Source organism: Dryobates pubescens, chromosome 6 (genome assembly GCF_014839835.1).
Source record: "Dryobates pubescens isolate bDryPub1 chromosome 6, bDryPub1.pri, whole genome shotgun sequence".
NCBI lineage: Eukaryota > Metazoa > Chordata > Aves > Piciformes > Picidae > Dryobates > Dryobates pubescens.
Window position 1 is genome coordinate 27,412,011 of NC_071617.1, and position 17,992 is coordinate 27,430,002.

Here is a 17,992-nt window from a genome sequence, read left to right on the forward strand (position 1 = left end):
AACACTCCGTTGCTCTGAGATGCTGCAGAGGGCTGAGAGCAAAAAGAAAGGACTCAGAGAACAGATGTCACATAATTCAGGTAACACTGTTACTGCAAAGGCTGGAAAGAAAAAGGGCACACAAGCAGAAACTAAAAATGTAATTGGTCTGAATGTAAACCTAGCATTAATTACAAAAATAAATTTAAATTATTTATAAGGTTTAAAATAAATAATGCAGAAGAGAGTAAATCAATAGAATCAGAGAAAATCTAATCTATACAAATACACCTAAAGTGAAATGTCTCAGAAAGACAGAGCAGGAGAAACAAGCTTTGCAAGCATGCATACTGTAGTATATGGGATCTGTCTGAAAGTCCACTGAAATCAACACCAGTGGACTGAGTCCATAACTAACAAGTTGACTTGATAGGGTGCATGGTTGCATGGTTTAGTTGATTAGGTGGTGTTGGATAATAGGTTGGACACGATGATCTTGAAGGCCTCTTCCAACCTGGTCTATTCTATTCTATTCTATTCCATTCCATTCCATTCCATTCCATTCCATTCCATTCCATTCCATTCCATACAAGTTTTTTTTCCCCTATAACTTCATCCCTTGAGATACCTTAGCACTAAACAGCTGCAAAGTATAGGTAGACAACATGAATTGCAAACATTGAGACAAAGAGCATGTAAAAGGACTGTCCAGGAGGGCTATTTGTGATTGTACAAAGCACAGAAGTTAGTTCATTGGGGAAAATGTGACATTTCAAAGGAGTACAAAATTTGAGCTGTTCTCTTTACTTTCTAGTTCCTTGACTGGGCAGAATGGTAACTGCCCTCTGTGGGCAAGAATCACTTTTTGCCTCTTCCATGAAGAGGCCCTTGCTAAGACAAGCATGCTGCCTCTCTAAGAAAGCCTGGTCTCATGGCACAGTAGAAAGATATATTTCTTTAATCTTTTTCCTCATATTAAAAATAACTGCTACCACATATTGACTGCTTGTACAACTATCATTACTTAACAGCGCAAAGAAGCTGTTGCTAATGTCTTCTTCCATTAGCAAACAAGCCTTAAAAATAAAATCTTGGGGTCCCAAGCTGTGGCATATACAGCAGCCTGCAGCATGTCATTGAACCAGCAGCTGGGGGGCGGGGGGGAGGAAGGCAACAGGGAATCTTTTTAATAAATATACTGTTTTGGGGGGTTGTTGTTTGTGGTGTTGTTGTTGTGGTGGTTTTGTTTGGTGGTGTTTTTTTTTTTTTCCCCAGCCCATCAGTAACTGCCCAAACCAAGAACAGTGAACAGATCTTCCCCTCAAGATGGCAGCTGAATTTGGTGGTTGCCCACATCTCTGACTCCATACTCCAGAAAAAGATCCATGGCTGGGGACATCATGTTGGTGACAGAATGCTGGGACACAGACAAGCCCCGGGCCAGCAGGGATGCCTTGCCAGACCTTCTGTATTGCCTGCAGGGCCTTCCCTGCAGGGCCTTCTCTGAGGCTAACTGCAAGAGGATGCATTGCTTCAAGCAATGTGGCCACCTGGCTCAAAGAGGCATTTGGAGATGCAGACAGGTGCAAAACAAACCTAGAAAATCTGCTACTTTCTACAGGCATTAGTGAGACCCAAGCTTGGACAATTTCCTACCTTTTATTCCAGCAGCAGCACCTCTCCAGAGGCAGAAGCTGCAGAGGGCAGCGAAGGGATGAGAAGCAGAGCTGCCTCCAGGCAAGCAGGATGAGAGCAGGTGAGGGTTGTGACAGCCAACCTCCAGTTCCCAGGGTAGTGTGTGGCATCCAGCCTGCTCCTGTGTTGCAGGAGATGGGTCTTTTCTTGCTCACTGGCTGATGCTCCCTGCTCTGCATGCTTGCCGCAAGGGTCAGGCCCTGACTACAGACATGTCTTCTTTCCGCTTGTAGTGGTTGTGTTTTCCCAGGGGTTTGGGATTGATTTCTCAAACCGTTTCCCATCACATCCAAGATTTTGCTAGCAATGGATCTGGGGCTATTTTGCTATGGGAATGGCTTACTAGTGCTGCAGTGAGTTGTAACGTGTGAACAGCTTAGTGTGTTGTAATCATCACAACAAATGCTATCTGCTGCACTTTGTATGGCATCATTCAAATACAGTCATTAAGAACCCACTTAAAGATGCAAGATGATGCAACTCTATTACATGTGCATAGCAAGATAATTCTCAAGGCCGTTTTCAATTCCAACCAACTTAATCCAAGTTCTGGGAATCCAGGACAGTATTTAGAATAGAATAGAATAGAATAGAATAGAATAGAATAGAATAGAATAGAATAGAATAGAATAGAATAGAATAGAATAGACCAGGTTGGAAGAGACCTTCAAGATCATCGTGTCCAACCTATCAACCAATCCAACCCACCTAAACAACTAACCCATGGCACCAAGCACCCCATCAAGTCTCCTCCTGAACACCTCCAATGATGATGACTTCACCACCTCCCTAGGCAGCCCATTCCAATGGGCAATAACACTCTCTGGATAGAACTTTTTCCTAACATCCAGCCTAAACCTCCCCTGATGCAGCCTGAGACTGTGTCCTCTTGTTCTGGTGCTGGCTGCCTGGGAGAAGAGACCAACATCTGTCTGTCTACAACCTCCCTTCAGGTAGTTGTAGACAGCAATAAGGTCACCCCTGAGTCTCCTCTTCTCCAGGCTAAGCACCCCCAGCTCCCTCAGCCTCTCCTCATAGGGCTTGTGTTCCAAACCCCTCACCAACTTTGTTGCCCTTCTCTGGACATGCTCCAGCAAGTCAACATCCTTCCTAAACTGAGGGGCCCAGAACTGGACACAGTACTCAAGATGTGGCCTAACCAGCGCAGCATACAGGGGGAGAAAGACCTTCCTGCTCCTGCTGGCCACACTGTTCCTGATGCAGGCCAGGATGCCATCTGCCCTCTTGGCTGCCTGGGCACACTGCAGGCTCATTTAATTTCTAAGATAAAAATCTACCATCTTACCTCTTTGGAGAGTCTTGTGAAAAGGTCTCCTCCCCGTAGGAAATCCAGTATTAGATACAACTTTCCCTCTGTTTGAAATGCTGCATTAGAAAAAGATGAGATGTCAGAAGTTTGAATTGAAAAAAGTCTTCAATGAATGAATCTTATTCACTAGCAGTGTATAATTTATGCCATAAGCTTTTCTGTCATTTCAGCACTTTGAGAACAACAATAAAACAGTATTCTGTATAGAACAAAGCAATTGAGCTGAGACTATGGGGAAAATGGTATCATTTGGGAGACAATGCATTACTAATATATTGCTATCCATGCTAACCATCTATGAACTAACACTGCTTTCTATTGCACAAGGCACCAGGAATCTCTGATGGCTAGATGTAGAGAGAAGCTCCCAAGTTTGTGTGAGAGGAGAGCTTGCACTATCTAAAACACCCTCAGATGACCCTCCTCAAGGAGCTGCTGAGACAAAGGAAGGCAACTCCAGGAAAACATCCCATTCATGTATACATGTACACATTCACATACACAAATTTGGACTGGTGCCAGTTATTAAAACCAGTTACCCCACCAGCTCTACCACATCAGACTTTAAGACAAATGTATTTTAATGGTGGAATGGCTAAACCATACTGAAACTGTCCTTTAGTATATATGAAGAATTTCACACATATAGTTCTTACGATTTTGTTAGAGACAGTCATAAGTAGGCAGTGGGTAATCTATATGATATCATATCTAGTTAAATTTCCCTGACCAATTAAAGAACAAACATGAATTCTATTTTATAATAATTACCATAATGAAGCTTGACTATGAAAGGGTGATTCACTTCTGCCAGAATATCTCTCTCCATCTTTGATCGTACCCGATCCCGAACTATAAAGAAAGGGCAATAAGAACAGTGACATATGAAGACACAGTGTGGTCAATGGATACAGTGCTGGAATGAGGTTCAGGTAATTTGGATTCTGCTTCTCTCTCTGTTGCTGGCTTACAACATTACCAAATCTCTCTCTGGTGTTTTGGCAAAACACTGTCTAGTGTTCCCTTTTTCAGCCTATCTTGTCTGTGCCAAGAGGCACTCCTCAGGAAGGCAGCATGTCTTCCTCTGTAGAGAACTGCCCTAACTGAAAGGGCTACAGTACTACAAGCAACAGGATGGTTTGCAGAAGAGAATGTTAATGTGAAAATTAAAATCATACAAAATAATAACTTTATCTCATCTAAGATTAAACAGTGGAGCAGTTTCAGAGCTTGTCAGGCTAACCTTGTGCAAATTAACTTTCTATATTGTGTTGATGTAGGATTTATGAGAGATCATTGAACAGCACTCTCTGGAAGTGATTTATATAAAATATTTTAAGCTTCCAATAAACCACCCAAACAATCAGTCATAAAGAGAAAATGCTGATTAAAAGTAACAAAAAGCTATTTTTATGTGTAGAGATAAATTATATTATGATAGCTGTGAGAAAAAAGCTTCTTGGGCTTGAGAAAAATAGACAGGAAGAGAAAAAATAGTTAAAGAAGTGAGCTGGGTTCAAACTAATCAAAACTGATGCTGAAGATTTCATAGCAAACACATTTAGCAAAATGTTCAGGCACTGAGGAGGATTCAAGTCCCCATAGTACTGGCTCTTGATCTTGCAGATCTATTTTTCAGTGAATCACAATTTTACAACTAATTCTGTAATGACAGTACCAAAATTCTCTTCTGTTTTCTTTGCAATAGACAATGCCAATATGCTTTTCAGCTAAAAGTATCTACAAGGAGTGTTATGAGCCTATTTTAGGTGGTAAAGTCTGAGATTTCAGTGAGATTCTGTTATGACCTGCATGTGCTGCGGAGCTGCTAAGAAGCAGACTATTCTCAGCACCCAAGTACTGAACATGCCATAATCAAACCATGTATTCTGTCACTGTACATCAAAAATTGATGCACCCAATTAGGTTCAAAACAGCTGATGTGAAAACCTTAAATAGGAACAGAGGGGAATTTTGATTTCTTGCTATTTTGATGCTTTATCTAGGTTGATAGTGATATAAACTTACTAGCTCACTTAAAGTAAGGTACCCTGTAGCTAAAAATCAAAACAAAGGGAATCCCAGAATCTTAAACTTACCACATGAGTAAAAATCTCACATTATGTGAAGACAAAGCACTTCTCATGCTGCTGATAAGCAGTGCTCCCTGGCAGGAGCTCTTGTTAGACAGGTAAGCATGGCTGAACACTCTCTGTGAGACATTTCCTGTTATACTTGATTAGATAGCCTAACAAAGTGCCTCTGTATGCTAGCACCACACAACTCTGTGAATAGGCTAGCAGAATGGCAGCACACCCTCCTGTCCCCATCACTTTAACCTCTGAACAGGTAAAGTCAAATCTGTGCTTCCAGGTGCTTTGCCAAAGCCTCCTGTACTGTGCCCTGCTCACTGCTGTGTGGGTTACAGGCTGTGAACCTGTCAGGCTGCCGTGTCACCCTCCTCCCCCCATATATTTACAGCAGCCACAGGAACATTAAAGAAAAGGCTATGTCAGCACAGAAGATGCCTCATTCTCTGCAGTCATGGTTCTGTAAACTCTCTGAACCTAGATGGTTCTGTAAACGTTCTGAACCTAGCCTCCTCCAACGCTGTTTGGAAATGGCTTCCAAAAAGGTAACTGAAACCTCTAATCAGGATTACAGTTTGCACATGAATTGGCGACCTGCCTTCTCCGTCTTACAGCATCAAATACTGCCTGATTTAAATGCTCTGAAGGCAGAAGTGAAATAGGGCAGACTTTCATACAGTCTTAACTGCCAAAGAAGCTATTAATCATACTATCTAAAAAGGCAAACCCAGTTGCTTTCTCTCAATGTCTTGTTCTTACTCTATTAAATTCCGTGAGCCTGGGCTGTGCCTGATCTTAACCTCCCAACTGTCTTCTCTAGGGCTATCTACCTGCTCACATCAGCTTACATACCACAGGGCACTGTGATTTACTGCACCCAGTGCTGCACATTCATTGTCATGGTATGCCATAAACATGGAAGGTTAATTCCTTTCACTGATAATTCTGTCATAACCCGAGGGATTTATTTTCTCTTATACCAGATACAGCTGCACATAGGAATGCCCTTGCTCTTTCCCTTATTGTATTTTTTGGGAACAGTGCAACATGTATTCATTGGGAAAGGCTTTAAGAATAGATGGCACCTCAACATAATATTTCAACAGTATGCAGCTCTTGCTCCATCTGACTTCTCTTTCATCTTCCAGGTAGGATAACTGGGAAAGTGCCTCTCTTCTGCAGTTTGAATATTTTCTTTCCAGTGTTCGGTGGCCCCAGTCTGCTCCACTGAGGGAGTCTCCATTTTAGTTTTCACATCCTGGCAGTCAGATAACTAGATTAACTTGCTCAAGCATGATCTGAATTAGTTCTGGCTGCTTATTGAGCCTGACAGATCCTGGATATGAAGGGAATCTTCCAGCAGCATGGACAGGGTCTGAACAGCTGTTGCAATTCCAGAGATGGTAAGGACTGAAAGCTAAAGTTGCTTCCACACAGGCGATGAAGGAAACATCTATTTTGTGTGGTCTCATTGTGGATCAGTGAACGTGTACCACTACAAATCTCTGCACTTACATAAAAAGAATACTGTCTCTCTGACAAGGAGCTATTTCTGTGGATTATTTTCTGAGTGAACCTCTTTTCTCCAATGATTTTGTCAAATAGCTGCAAAACCAGGAGCCCTGGAGCTCAGTAGCCCCAGGGAAGATGTCCAAGTGTCTCATTCCAGCATCACTCAGCTCCATCTGAGTTTTCCCCACACAGGTACCTGCCTGGTGCTGCAGAACAGCCTCTTCATCTGTCCACTCCTTGGTAATGTCAGGGAATGTACAGCAAAGGCACTAAGGAAAATGCAAGTAATTTGACTCCCACATCCTCACTTTGACCACTTGCAGAAGCATCAGTGAAGTACACAGGCATCTTGGGATTACACCAGATATTTACCTCTGTCATGAAAATGGTCACTGGAAATGGTGATCATCTCCTAAACTCTTGTGCTTTCTCCTCACTCTCAAATTTTGTGTGAAAGGGGAGTTTCACCACTTATCATTAAATTATATGTCAGACAGAGGCAGAAAACATAACTTTGGAGCAATGAGAACAAAGTCATGAATATTGTTTGCACGCTCCTTGACAAATTAGCTCTCCAAGAAACAATCTCTGACATCACAAGACAGAAGAGATTCTACTGGTGTAGCCTGTAACAGCAGAGGAAGCACCTGCTACTCTGAAATAGAAACAGTTCCCATTTCCAGGTATTAATGCAACATGAAAGAGGAGTGGAGGCAACTGAGGATACATGCAAAAATAAATAGAGTTTATACACTTCTATGTAGCTCAGAACATCAAAAAAGACAAAGTTACTACTTAGGTTATTTAACACCAAATGGTTAAGGAGAAGGTTTTATTTAAGGTATGAATTTTTACTTCTTGGGCTGTTTTAATTTTAGTAACCATGAAGTACAGAAGGGAAAGGGGGAAAGTATATTCAGAGCATCTTCCAAGGACAGAAATGTCCTTCTCAAGAACGGACTAGCGGTATATTTTCTGAATAAGAACATAAAACCATAATGCTGCTTCCCTTTCTGAAGCTGTCACAATATCAACTTTGGCTGAGATTTAAACAAGGAAATATAAATTAAATTTCAGCTTATTTGCTTCTTGGTCGTATCTCTCTCTGGAAAACTAAGAGTGCATCTCTAAGATATCTACACTATCACATAATTATAACCTAGGAACAACCAGTAATGCAGATGCAATGACACTGTATCAGTTCAGCAGGATGTTGAGCCAATCCAATGACAACTTTAATTAACAAAACCATGGTCTACAGGAGCTGTAAAGGGGTGGGGTTTATACCAGAGACACTAATTTAATCACTGTAATACTCATTAAAATGTATAGATAATACACCATACGGGGAAAGTAAATTGTTATATATCTAGTGATTGGAGAGCTGAGCTGAAGCCACACCTCTTGTGAAGTTAAACACAGTTCAGCCACTGGTTTCAGTGGAACCAGATCATTGCTTCTAGGATCTCTTTGGTCAAATAATAAATTCCAAACAATTTAATTTAGTAGCATCCTTCTCACTGCTTCCCCAAGTAATTTTTATTTCTGCTTGAAAGAAATTATCCCGAAGCTATTTTCTAAAGTTGTGTGTAATACTTTGCTGGCCTTTTCTCTGTCTTCAGGCTTACCTAGGGTAAAAGTTGATGTTTCTACTTCAAGAGAAGAAATTTTCAATTTAACTTGCAGTGTAGTTTTGGGTTTTGCATACAGATTTGGTCTTAGAAGGCATGGGGGTGTTTATCTACAGTCTTTTACAAGCTAACACACGCATCCAATTTAAATTGGCATCCATTCAATTTTCAGCTGTAGAATAAAAATGAAATAGCTTTTTCTTTGTCCTTCTTCCTGGGCTGAAACCCTTGTGGTGTCTCTCATGTGTCCCATCGTGTTTCCTTTGGTGCCAGCTGGATCCTGTCTGGGCATGGACACTTTTAAGTTAGTGGTCCCATGACATTTTCCATTTATGGCTTTCCTCTTTAAGAAGCTTTTGTAGAGAAAGGTCCCACAAGTGAGCACGTATTACAGATATCTTGATGTACTGCCTTAGTGAAGGGCACTAAGCTGCAAATCAGGTTTGATAAACAGCACAATCTTCAATGTGGTGAAACTCATCTTGGGCTCACTCATGGGAGAAACTACACATGAAGGCTAAGAAACAGCAGCTGAGACTTGGCTTGACTTTGGCTGCCCATGCAGATATATTCTGACTTCCACCGCCTCAGGTGTCAAACTTCACATTGCTCTTTCCTCTGCTGGTCAACAGTAAGGGGAGCCAGAGTGTCAGGGGAGAGGTATTTTATTGTACAGTTTAGCTGAGATCCAGCATAATTCTGCTTTGGTCATGACTGCTGTCATCTACCTGTTCATGCCCTGTAAATGTCTCTGATGCAGCCTCGCAAAAGTAAGCAAAGCACTTGGATGCGTCAATGCACTTCTAGAAATAATTAAATAGCTTCTAAATCCTCTTTAAGAACAATGGAGTTCAATAATGGTTGGACTTGATAATCTACAGCAGTGCACCCTCCTGTCCCCATCACTTTAACCTCTGAACAGGTAAAGCTGTGCTTCCGGGTGCTTTGCCTAGGCCTCCTGTACTGTGCCCTGCCCACTGCTGTGCTGGTTACAGGCTGTGAACCTGTCAGTGCCATGTCAGCCTCCTCCCTACATATATACAGCAGCCACAGGGACGTTAAAGGAAAGGTTATGTCAGCACAGAAGATGCCTCATGCTCTGCAGTCATGACCTCTCTGAACCTAGCCTCCTCCAAAACTGTTTGGAAGTGGCTTCTAAAAAAGATAATTGGGACCTGCAATCAGGATTGCAGTTTGCGCATGAATTGGTGACCTGCCTTCTCCATCTTACAGCATCAAATACTGCTGCTCTGTAAGGCATCTAAAGCTAAGATGGTTATAACACACTTTGGTGGATGGGTCCTTTTATAACTCTAATTCCAGTGAGAATATCTGCTAGTTGCCTTGAGTCACAGGAGCTTGGTCCCCTCCCAGAATCCTCTGGAGAAGGCTCAGGGCAGGACCTCGTCATCTCTCTGAGTGGGCTAGTCTTTCTCCACTGATTTTGGAATCAACCTTGCTGGTGCCACCAGGATGAAATTGTCATTTGGAACTAGGAATGCATTGCCTGATAATGGATTTGGTGCATCAGTGACTTGTCCTTATGGCCTTTTGCTGGTTTTGACAATTTTAGTCGAAGTGCTCCTTAATCCTCTGACCTGAAACAACAGGGAGAGAACCCCCATGCATGTCTGACACCAGCAACTGAAAACAGAGGCATGTGGAGAGCAGAGCATCCCTCCTTCTCCTTCCCTGAGCCTCCTCCTTCCCTGAGCCAGAATCTCTCATGAGGGAGGCAGGTGAAGTGTGGGCAGAACTTCAGCTTCAGAGGGTGATTTAAATGCCCCAAGAGTATACCCGAAAAAAACTCAGCAGAGGAAGGTGCTGAGTCACATCAATAGACAATGGGAAAGCAACTGACATCATTTATCTGGACCTGAACAAAACCTTTGACACTGTCTGACACAACATCCTGATCTCCAAGCTGGTAAAATATGGGTTTGATGGATGGACCATTCAGTGGATAAAGGAGTGGCTGTCAATGGGTCCATATCCAAGTGGAGGTCAGTGACAAGTGGAGTCCCTCAAGGATCAGTAGTGGGACCAGTCTTGTTTAACATCTTTGTTGGTGGACAGTGGCATTGAGTGCACCCTCAGCAGGTTTGCTGACAACACCAAGCTGTGTGGTTTGGCAAACACACTGGAGGGAAGGGATGGCAGTCAGAGGGACCTTGACAGGCTGGAGAGGTGGGCCCATGACAACCCTGCCAGTCCCTGCATCAAGAACAGCACAGCCAACAGGTCGAGGGAGGTGATTCTCCTCCTCTACACCACTCTGGTGAGACCCCACCTGGAGTACTGTGTCCAGTTCTGGAACCCCGATTACAAGAAAGATCTGGATGTGCTGGAATGTGTCCAGAGAAGGGCCACGAGGATGATCAGAGGGCTGGAGCACCTCTCCTATGAGGACAGGCTGAGAGAGTTGGGGTTGTTCAGTTTGGAGAAGAGAAGGCTCTGAGGAGACCTTATTGTGGCCTTCCAGTATCTTAAGGGGGCCTACAAGAAAGCTGGGGAGGGACTTCTAAGGGTGTCAGGTAGTGGTAGGACTAAGAGGAATGCATCTCTAGAAGAGAGTAGATTTAGATTAGATGTTAGGAAGAAGTTCTTCACCATAAAGGTGGTGCAACACTGGAACAGGTTACCAAAGAAGTGGTGGAAGCCCCATCCCTGGAATTTTTTAAGGCCAGGCTGGATGTAGCTATTATTTTAATGTGTTTTTAATGCTGGCTATTGTAGATGAATGCAAAAAACTAGGTTGTAACTTCAAATCCACACAGCGTACAACAGGAAGACAAAGCACTTTTGTGATTACTAATTACTCAAGATATGGAGAAATACAGGCTTAAAAACCCCAAACAAACAAACAGAACCCCAACCAACCACCACCACCACCACCACACCCCCCCCAACAACAAGAGAACAACAAAAACCCCAACTCTGACTTCAATAATTCTGCTTAGAAATACTAAGGACCTTACTGTGTTTCTGCTCCACGCACTATTGTACTAAAATCTTCTAAAGAACAGCCTTTCATGTTGTACCTTATCAGCAGAACATCGAAAAACACAAAGAAAAAAGATGGAAGTGTCCTGTTGACACCTGAAAGTAGAAGTATATCAATAATATCACACAAGGATTTTATGCACATTTCTTCTGAAATGCATATAATTTCCTGAAGGTTATTTTTCTAGAAGAAAGATCCTCTGTGCTCCCAAATATGGAACCTTTTAAGAGAATGGGGAAAGAGCCATTAGAAACAGAGCTTTACCACTCAGCCCTAGCACTGCTGCCACAAAGGGGAAAAAACAGATTCCTAGTGCAGGAGACACTCCTTTGTAGAAGGGCACTGTGAAAAATCAATACAAATGCAGACTGGTTTTTAGGTGTCTGCAGTCTGGACCAGGTAATTTTAGCTTCTCCTCCCTTTCTTTTCTTTTTTTTCATCCTCATTTTACATGAAACAACACCTTTAGTTGTAAAGAAATTAAAAACCTTCCTTTGTTTGCTTGGATTTTTTTCAAAGGTAGCTTGGACGCCTCAGTGTTGACAACTGGAATAACAGGTATTTATAAATTAATCCTAAACTTTCAATATCTATTTTTATTATTTATCATCTATTCATTTCATTTATCTCTCCAAATATTTGGAAAAGTTAATTAAATCTTGCAATATCCCTCTGCTTGATTTTTCCAAGGAGAGTTAATGGACAGACAGATGAAGTCTAATGCTACCCAAGAAGAATCATATTGGAATTGTTAGGAGCGTACCTAGCTTTCTAGAACATACTAATTCTGGTGAAAACAAATCCTCAGAGCAGTAACCTGAGCTCTTCCTGCATTTTTTTTTTTTTGCCCCTCTTGCCTGGGAGCGTAGCTTGCTGAGGCCTCAGAGAATCTGAGTTCTGCGGGTGTGTCTTGGTAAGTTCCCTCCTGCCCTTGGTGCCTCCAGCAGCTGCAACCTCCTGTGGTTTCCCCACCAGGACACCAACTTGGCTCTCTCTTCCCTGGCCAAAAAACCCCACAGACACTGCAGGAGCCTGTGTGTTTTAAAAATTTGACTGAAATAAGTGTGTTCTACCCCACCATTAGAGAAGTAGTAACTGACAGACCAGCCAGATGATCATATAAATCTCATGTCCTTAAGCAGTGGTGAAATTTCAATTCTTGTGCATTTTAGACAGAACTGGACCAACTAAATATACACAGATGTGCTCGTACACAGCTCCCAGGTGAACTCATTCTACATCTTCCCCTGCTCCCCCTACCTGCAGATGTCCAGTGATATCCAATAAGCTAAATCCTCTGGTGATTGTACAACACCAACAAAGTCAGCATTACACCTCTTACGTAAATCAGTTCTAAAGAATATCACTAAACCCAAACTGAAGAAAAGGATTGATGAAGAGCAGAGAAAGCTGTATAGAACTTTCTCCAGAAAACCAAAGCTTGCAGCTGGAAATACATCTGTCTGTGACTTGAGCAAAACTGAAAGCCTTCAACACCTCTGCATCTGGGTTTTGGTGAGGTTTTTGTTTGTTTGTTTTTAAATCAAGTGTATGTTTTATTTAAATTTATGTACCTTAGTGGGTGTGTTATCCTGTCAAATGATCCATGAACTCATATTTTTGTTTCTTGAATTGTACTGTAACAAGCCCCTAATTTTTATTGCATTTATTTTAGTTTAACATAGTTATATTTATCATTGTTGTTATTACTATTGCAAGCAATAGCAACAATTTTAATATTAATGACAGGCAATAATTGCTTATGCTGTGGGAATAAGCATAATTTCTGTAAATTATGATAACCTGTATAAAACATTCATTGCTTAAAACATTTATGAGACAGTTGGCCTCTTTCCCCCCGCCTTACAACATAGATATTTAAAATTTAGTTCCCATCTACAAGAATCCAAAGGAGAAAGATACACAGGTACATGTAGTCCTCAGATCTATTCTTAAACACAGTCCAAAGGATGAATATCTCTATCAAACTTCTGCTGTATCTCATTTCAGACCAATTTCCTTGCAGCTACTGCCCTTCTGCAGACTCTGCTTATTCATATGCAGCTGCAAAGGAGATGCAGCACCAAGCCTCACGTTTCCTACCCAGCTAAAGAGCAGTCATCTTATGTTTGCTATTGTGACATTGCTAAGTCATCAAAAGCAATTGTTTTACTCTTGTCCCGCATGAGATGAAGATGACCAAGACACTGAGGAACTGCTGGGTCTCTCAGAGTAACAAGTTTTACCACTTGCCTTGTCAGCTTGGTGCCTGGGGTGGTTTAGTTAATTCTTCACTCTTAAAACACTCTTGTGGGTATTACAGGCAGAGCTGAATAAACTTTGCAGATTACTTCACTGTGCAAGTGTGAAAACTGTATGTGCTTTAGTAGTCACAAGCATGTTCTACAGCGTGTCATCAATGGTAAAAACACAGTTTTTATGATTGAGAAGTATTGGGAGTGACCACTGGCTCAGCGGTGAAAAAGCAGACATTTCCTCTTCTGTCAGCTTTGTACAGAAAAAAAATAGTTCCCTTTATTTATTCTCTCCAGGCCTTACAAACCCATTGTACTGAAAGGGAAGTTTCTTCTCCTCCAGGATCTTTGAGCAACTATTAAATTACTTGCAAAGCCTGGCAGAGCTGGAGGGGGTGAGGGTGGTGCTGAAACTTCCCAGGTTGCTCCTTAGGATGCCAAATCAGGGGAAAATGCCCCTGCACGGGACTGATTTAAAACCCACCCAGTCCACTCTCTTTTGTAATATAAGCTGCAACTATTTTGTTTAATGACATAACATGGAACCTTCTCTTTGCTCCAGCTGGGATGTTTATGGACAAAGCCAACGATCTTTTGTATAATATTAAGTGAGAATTCCTGGAAGGAGTTGAAATGTGTTATTATCGCTCTGTGGGAAATTTATGTGCTGTGATGTTTTGCTATCAGGGTAGTTTTGCTCATAGGCCAAATTAATTCTGGTAAATATTTTCTGTAAAGCTGCTTGAAACTTGTAATTTTGGAAATTTTCAAACATGTTCTTGCTGTGGCTTTTGTTCTGAATTTGAACAAAAAGCCTAAATTCAGTGAGGTGTTGTTTAGGGTGCATCAAAGTACTGTTTTGTCAAGGGTTTTAATTTTTCATTTTTTAAATCTATTATTTCTTGAACACTAACTATGAAATAACTTTAAAGGAGATACACAATCAAATCAGAAAATTCTGCTGAAATGTTTGCTACCAATGTTTTTCCAAGCAGAATTTCACTCAACAGTATTTATCAATCATGATGAGTACTTCAGGGAAAATATATTTACTGAGCTTACTGAGAATTTTTAGAACACAATCCCTGTGTTTTCCAAGTGCAGAGTAAACATACAAAAGTATAAAATGTTGGTCTTGTGATTGGCCTAATTGGAAAGCAGTTGCCCAGCTTAGTTCTGAGTTAATACAAGGCAGTAGCTGGATTGAGAGAGGTGCATGTCTCAGAAGGGAGAGTTTGGACTAAGTGGTCACAGAGCCAAAGGCAAACATTAACACTCACCCCAAGCTATGCAGCAGCACTGGCCATCACTGTGCTAGGCTGATTTCTCACTCTAAACATTTCTTCCATTAGGCTGCTTGGATGTGATAAACAAAGACCCAATCCAGTATGACTTGCTCTAACAAAATGCTTTGGACGAGCATTTTAGTTACTGAATTCCAAATATTTTGGTTTGTGAAATGAGTAACCAGTATATTTGAGACATCACTGAAGAACTTGGCATAGTGGCTTCTTAACCTGGACTGAGGATGTTCAGTTGATTTGGAGAGGTGAACTCTTGAGACAGCTTCTATTTCTAAACCATGCAGGATGAAGTTTATCAGATTGCCTGCAACTCAGCTCTGAGATACCTGCACACAACATAGATGGGAGTTCAGAGCAATATTTCAAGACAATTGTGTCATTTAATGTCAACACTGAGACAACCCAAACCTTTGCTTTGCCCAGGCCCTGACATACTATGCAGACATGCCTAATATAGCTTCCTTGATATGTTTGCCTCAAAACCAAATGAGCATCTGTGAGACGGCTGTCTGTCACTGAAGAAGCCTCTAGTCCCATCAGCATGTAGGGTGTGAAGTCAAGGCAAGGTCATTTCCTAAATTAGAGCTTGAGGAAAAGCTTGTGATTACTGACACGCTGACAAAAGCTTTGCAACCAGTAAGCCTTGGTTACAGAAACAAGAAAAAAGAGTGATCTAGTGTTTTCCAGCACTAGGAGAGGAATGCAGGGTTTAATCGCAAATTATTTTTCAGCCTGGATCCCACTACCATATAGGGAGCCTCATGGAATATATGACTAAGTTTAGAGAGTTTCTGGATGAAATCATGGCCCTAAAACAGTCAGTAGTAAAACTGTTGTTGACATTAATAGTATCGCAGCATCTACATCTCAGTCCCTGTATACAGTTCTGAAAATATATGTAGCTGCTTGCACTCATAAAAGAATACCTAACTGAAGAGGAAATCTTTTTTTTCATATGTCACTGGGTAACTGCCAAGAGCTAAACATAAACTGTAATAAACAATGACTAAAGGGAGACAGGAGAAGAGCAGATAAATATTTAAAGGATATAAACATGAAGGACAGAGAAGACTTATTTATCAAAATAAAATGGATGAAAGGAATATAAATAGGAAGAGGTAAGTGAAAAAGAGGAAATGTAGACCATGCTGGCCAAACTGCAACCAGATGAACCCCTCTGGAGCAGAGTGAAGGGGTGGGATTGGAACCTCTTCACTTGATACATGTTACAATCAAACAGAAAAAAATTAAATAATGAGTAAGCAAGAAACCAGCCTGCCCCGGCTACAGGGGAATGAGATCACATCTTTCACTACGTGCTACTTTGCTGCAGTGACTCTACCTCCACAAAGTGTGCTTTCAGGATTTCACTGCTCTTCACAAGTGTTTGGGAGACTGACTGAAACAGAGTTTTTGCACCAGGATTAACTCCTGTGCAATGTTAGAATATTTCAGCAAAGTTAAAAAAACCCAGAAACAAAATATTCCTATTTGGAATGGACTTGAAAGCCCTGTGAAAAGTAACCATGAGCAGTTTAGCTTTCACACAGTACTTTAGATTCTAAGATCTCAAATAGCCTTACCAAGAGCCTCAGATCACTGCGGCTGTTATCCTGAAGGTGATAGCAGGGGGTAACACAGATCCTCTGGGGCCACCCAGTCTTTCCAGTGACTGCTCAGCAAACTGTGGTTCCCAGAGAGCGCAAACTTTCAAGCTTCCTCAAAGTTTTACTTTGGTAGCTGTTTGCTTTGTTCAGCCTGTGACAAAGTGTTCCTGAACCCTCTTGTGATAAACTCTCCACAGTAAACTACTATACAAGTGTTTTATTACAGCATGGAAGGATTTCTTCATATTTCTAATGAAGATGCAGATAAAGAGTCACCTTACACTGCCAAATCTCATGTAGCAATGCCAAGTCTTATGCCTCATGAGCATCTCATTTTTGCTCCATCAGTCTCACCTACAGCCACCCTTCAAATCACTTCCATCCCCACTCCAGTGGAAGGGCTGAACAGCCTTGTCCCTGCTGTTTTCCTCTCTATGAAGAAAAGCCACCAAGCACTCACTCTGCCAGTGCTGGAACTGAGCAAGCCCTCTTCCCTTGCAGCCACCTCTTGGGTCCCAAGATGAAAGGAGCAGGAGGAAGGTTGCTTTGGAGAAAATGGCAGACAGCTATCACTTACATCCTGAAGTTGCTCACAACATGCAGCTCAGTCTGCCCCTCGAAATGACACTTTGAGCAAGAGCTGATTCATGATCTTCTCTCTTCCTGGCACTCCACTTCTCTGCTTACAGTTTTGCCCTTTTCCATTGCCTTTTCCTTGGCTCCACACACCAGATCACATCTCCAAGCCTGCTGCTACCACTCACAGTTGGCTCAGGGGATGCCAGCTGTTACTCCAGAAAGATCACCTGGGGAATCTGGGGGATATCAGCTCACTTGGGGACAGCTGAACCACATCTGGCAAATGAGGTTGTATGAATTTCGGTATGTTGGAAAGTCAAATGCGCATTTAGTGGGATGGTCTAGCAAGAACCTCCTGGTTTCCTTGATACAAAGGTCAAAACGTACTGCTTAAGAAACTCTCTCCAGTATAAAAGCCTGCTCTTAGGGACTTGCTGGAGTTGCTGAGCAAAGCCACTGGCTATTTTCCTAAACAAGGCAAGAGAGTGGAGGCACAAGCTGGGAGGGACCATTCTTTTTCCTTTATGGGGACAGTTTTCCAGGAGACAGAGATAAGTGGTAAAAGTGATCTAAACACAGGGAACAACAAAAATACAAAATAGTCCTTCTAAACATACAGTTGAAAGTATTTATCATGGCAACATGCAAGGGTCCAATTAGTACCTGCATCTTTTTACATCTTACCTGGATGTATGACATTTGTATTCAACGTTGCATAGCTTCTTGTATCCACAATGAAAACAAAATTGAATAGATCAGCATTGACACTACTAACAGAGCAGCACAATCCCATAAACATGAAACTTCCTCTGAGCATGAAAAGCAGGTTTGAGTTAACAGTGTTGATGATGGCAATTGCCCACTAAGTGGTAACTATATTACAGCACAAAAGAAGTCTGAAAGATGACCAGGGACATGTCACAATTATCTGAGCAATTCAGTCTTTGCCAAAGTTTTGCTGCTGCAAAGAAAATGGCAGTTAAATTACTGCACTATGGAAATCTCT

At 41.7% G+C, this 17,992-nt stretch overlaps 1 protein-coding gene across 1 annotated transcript in view; it reads right to left on the reverse strand.

The window, feature by feature from the left end:
* The window catches only part of RPS6KA2 (ribosomal protein S6 kinase A2), a 168,754-nt gene that overhangs the window by 63,683 nt on the left and 87,079 nt on the right, over positions 1 to 17,992 (reverse strand). Inside the window, exons 4-5 of the mRNA XM_054162776.1 lie at positions 3,776 to 3,856; positions 2,981 to 3,060 (exon numbers count right to left, since the gene is read on the reverse strand). Of these exons, the coding sequence (XP_054018751.1) occupies positions 2,981 to 3,060; positions 3,776 to 3,856 (161 nt within the window). The remainder of the gene's footprint in view (positions 1 to 2,980; positions 3,061 to 3,775; positions 3,857 to 17,992) is intronic.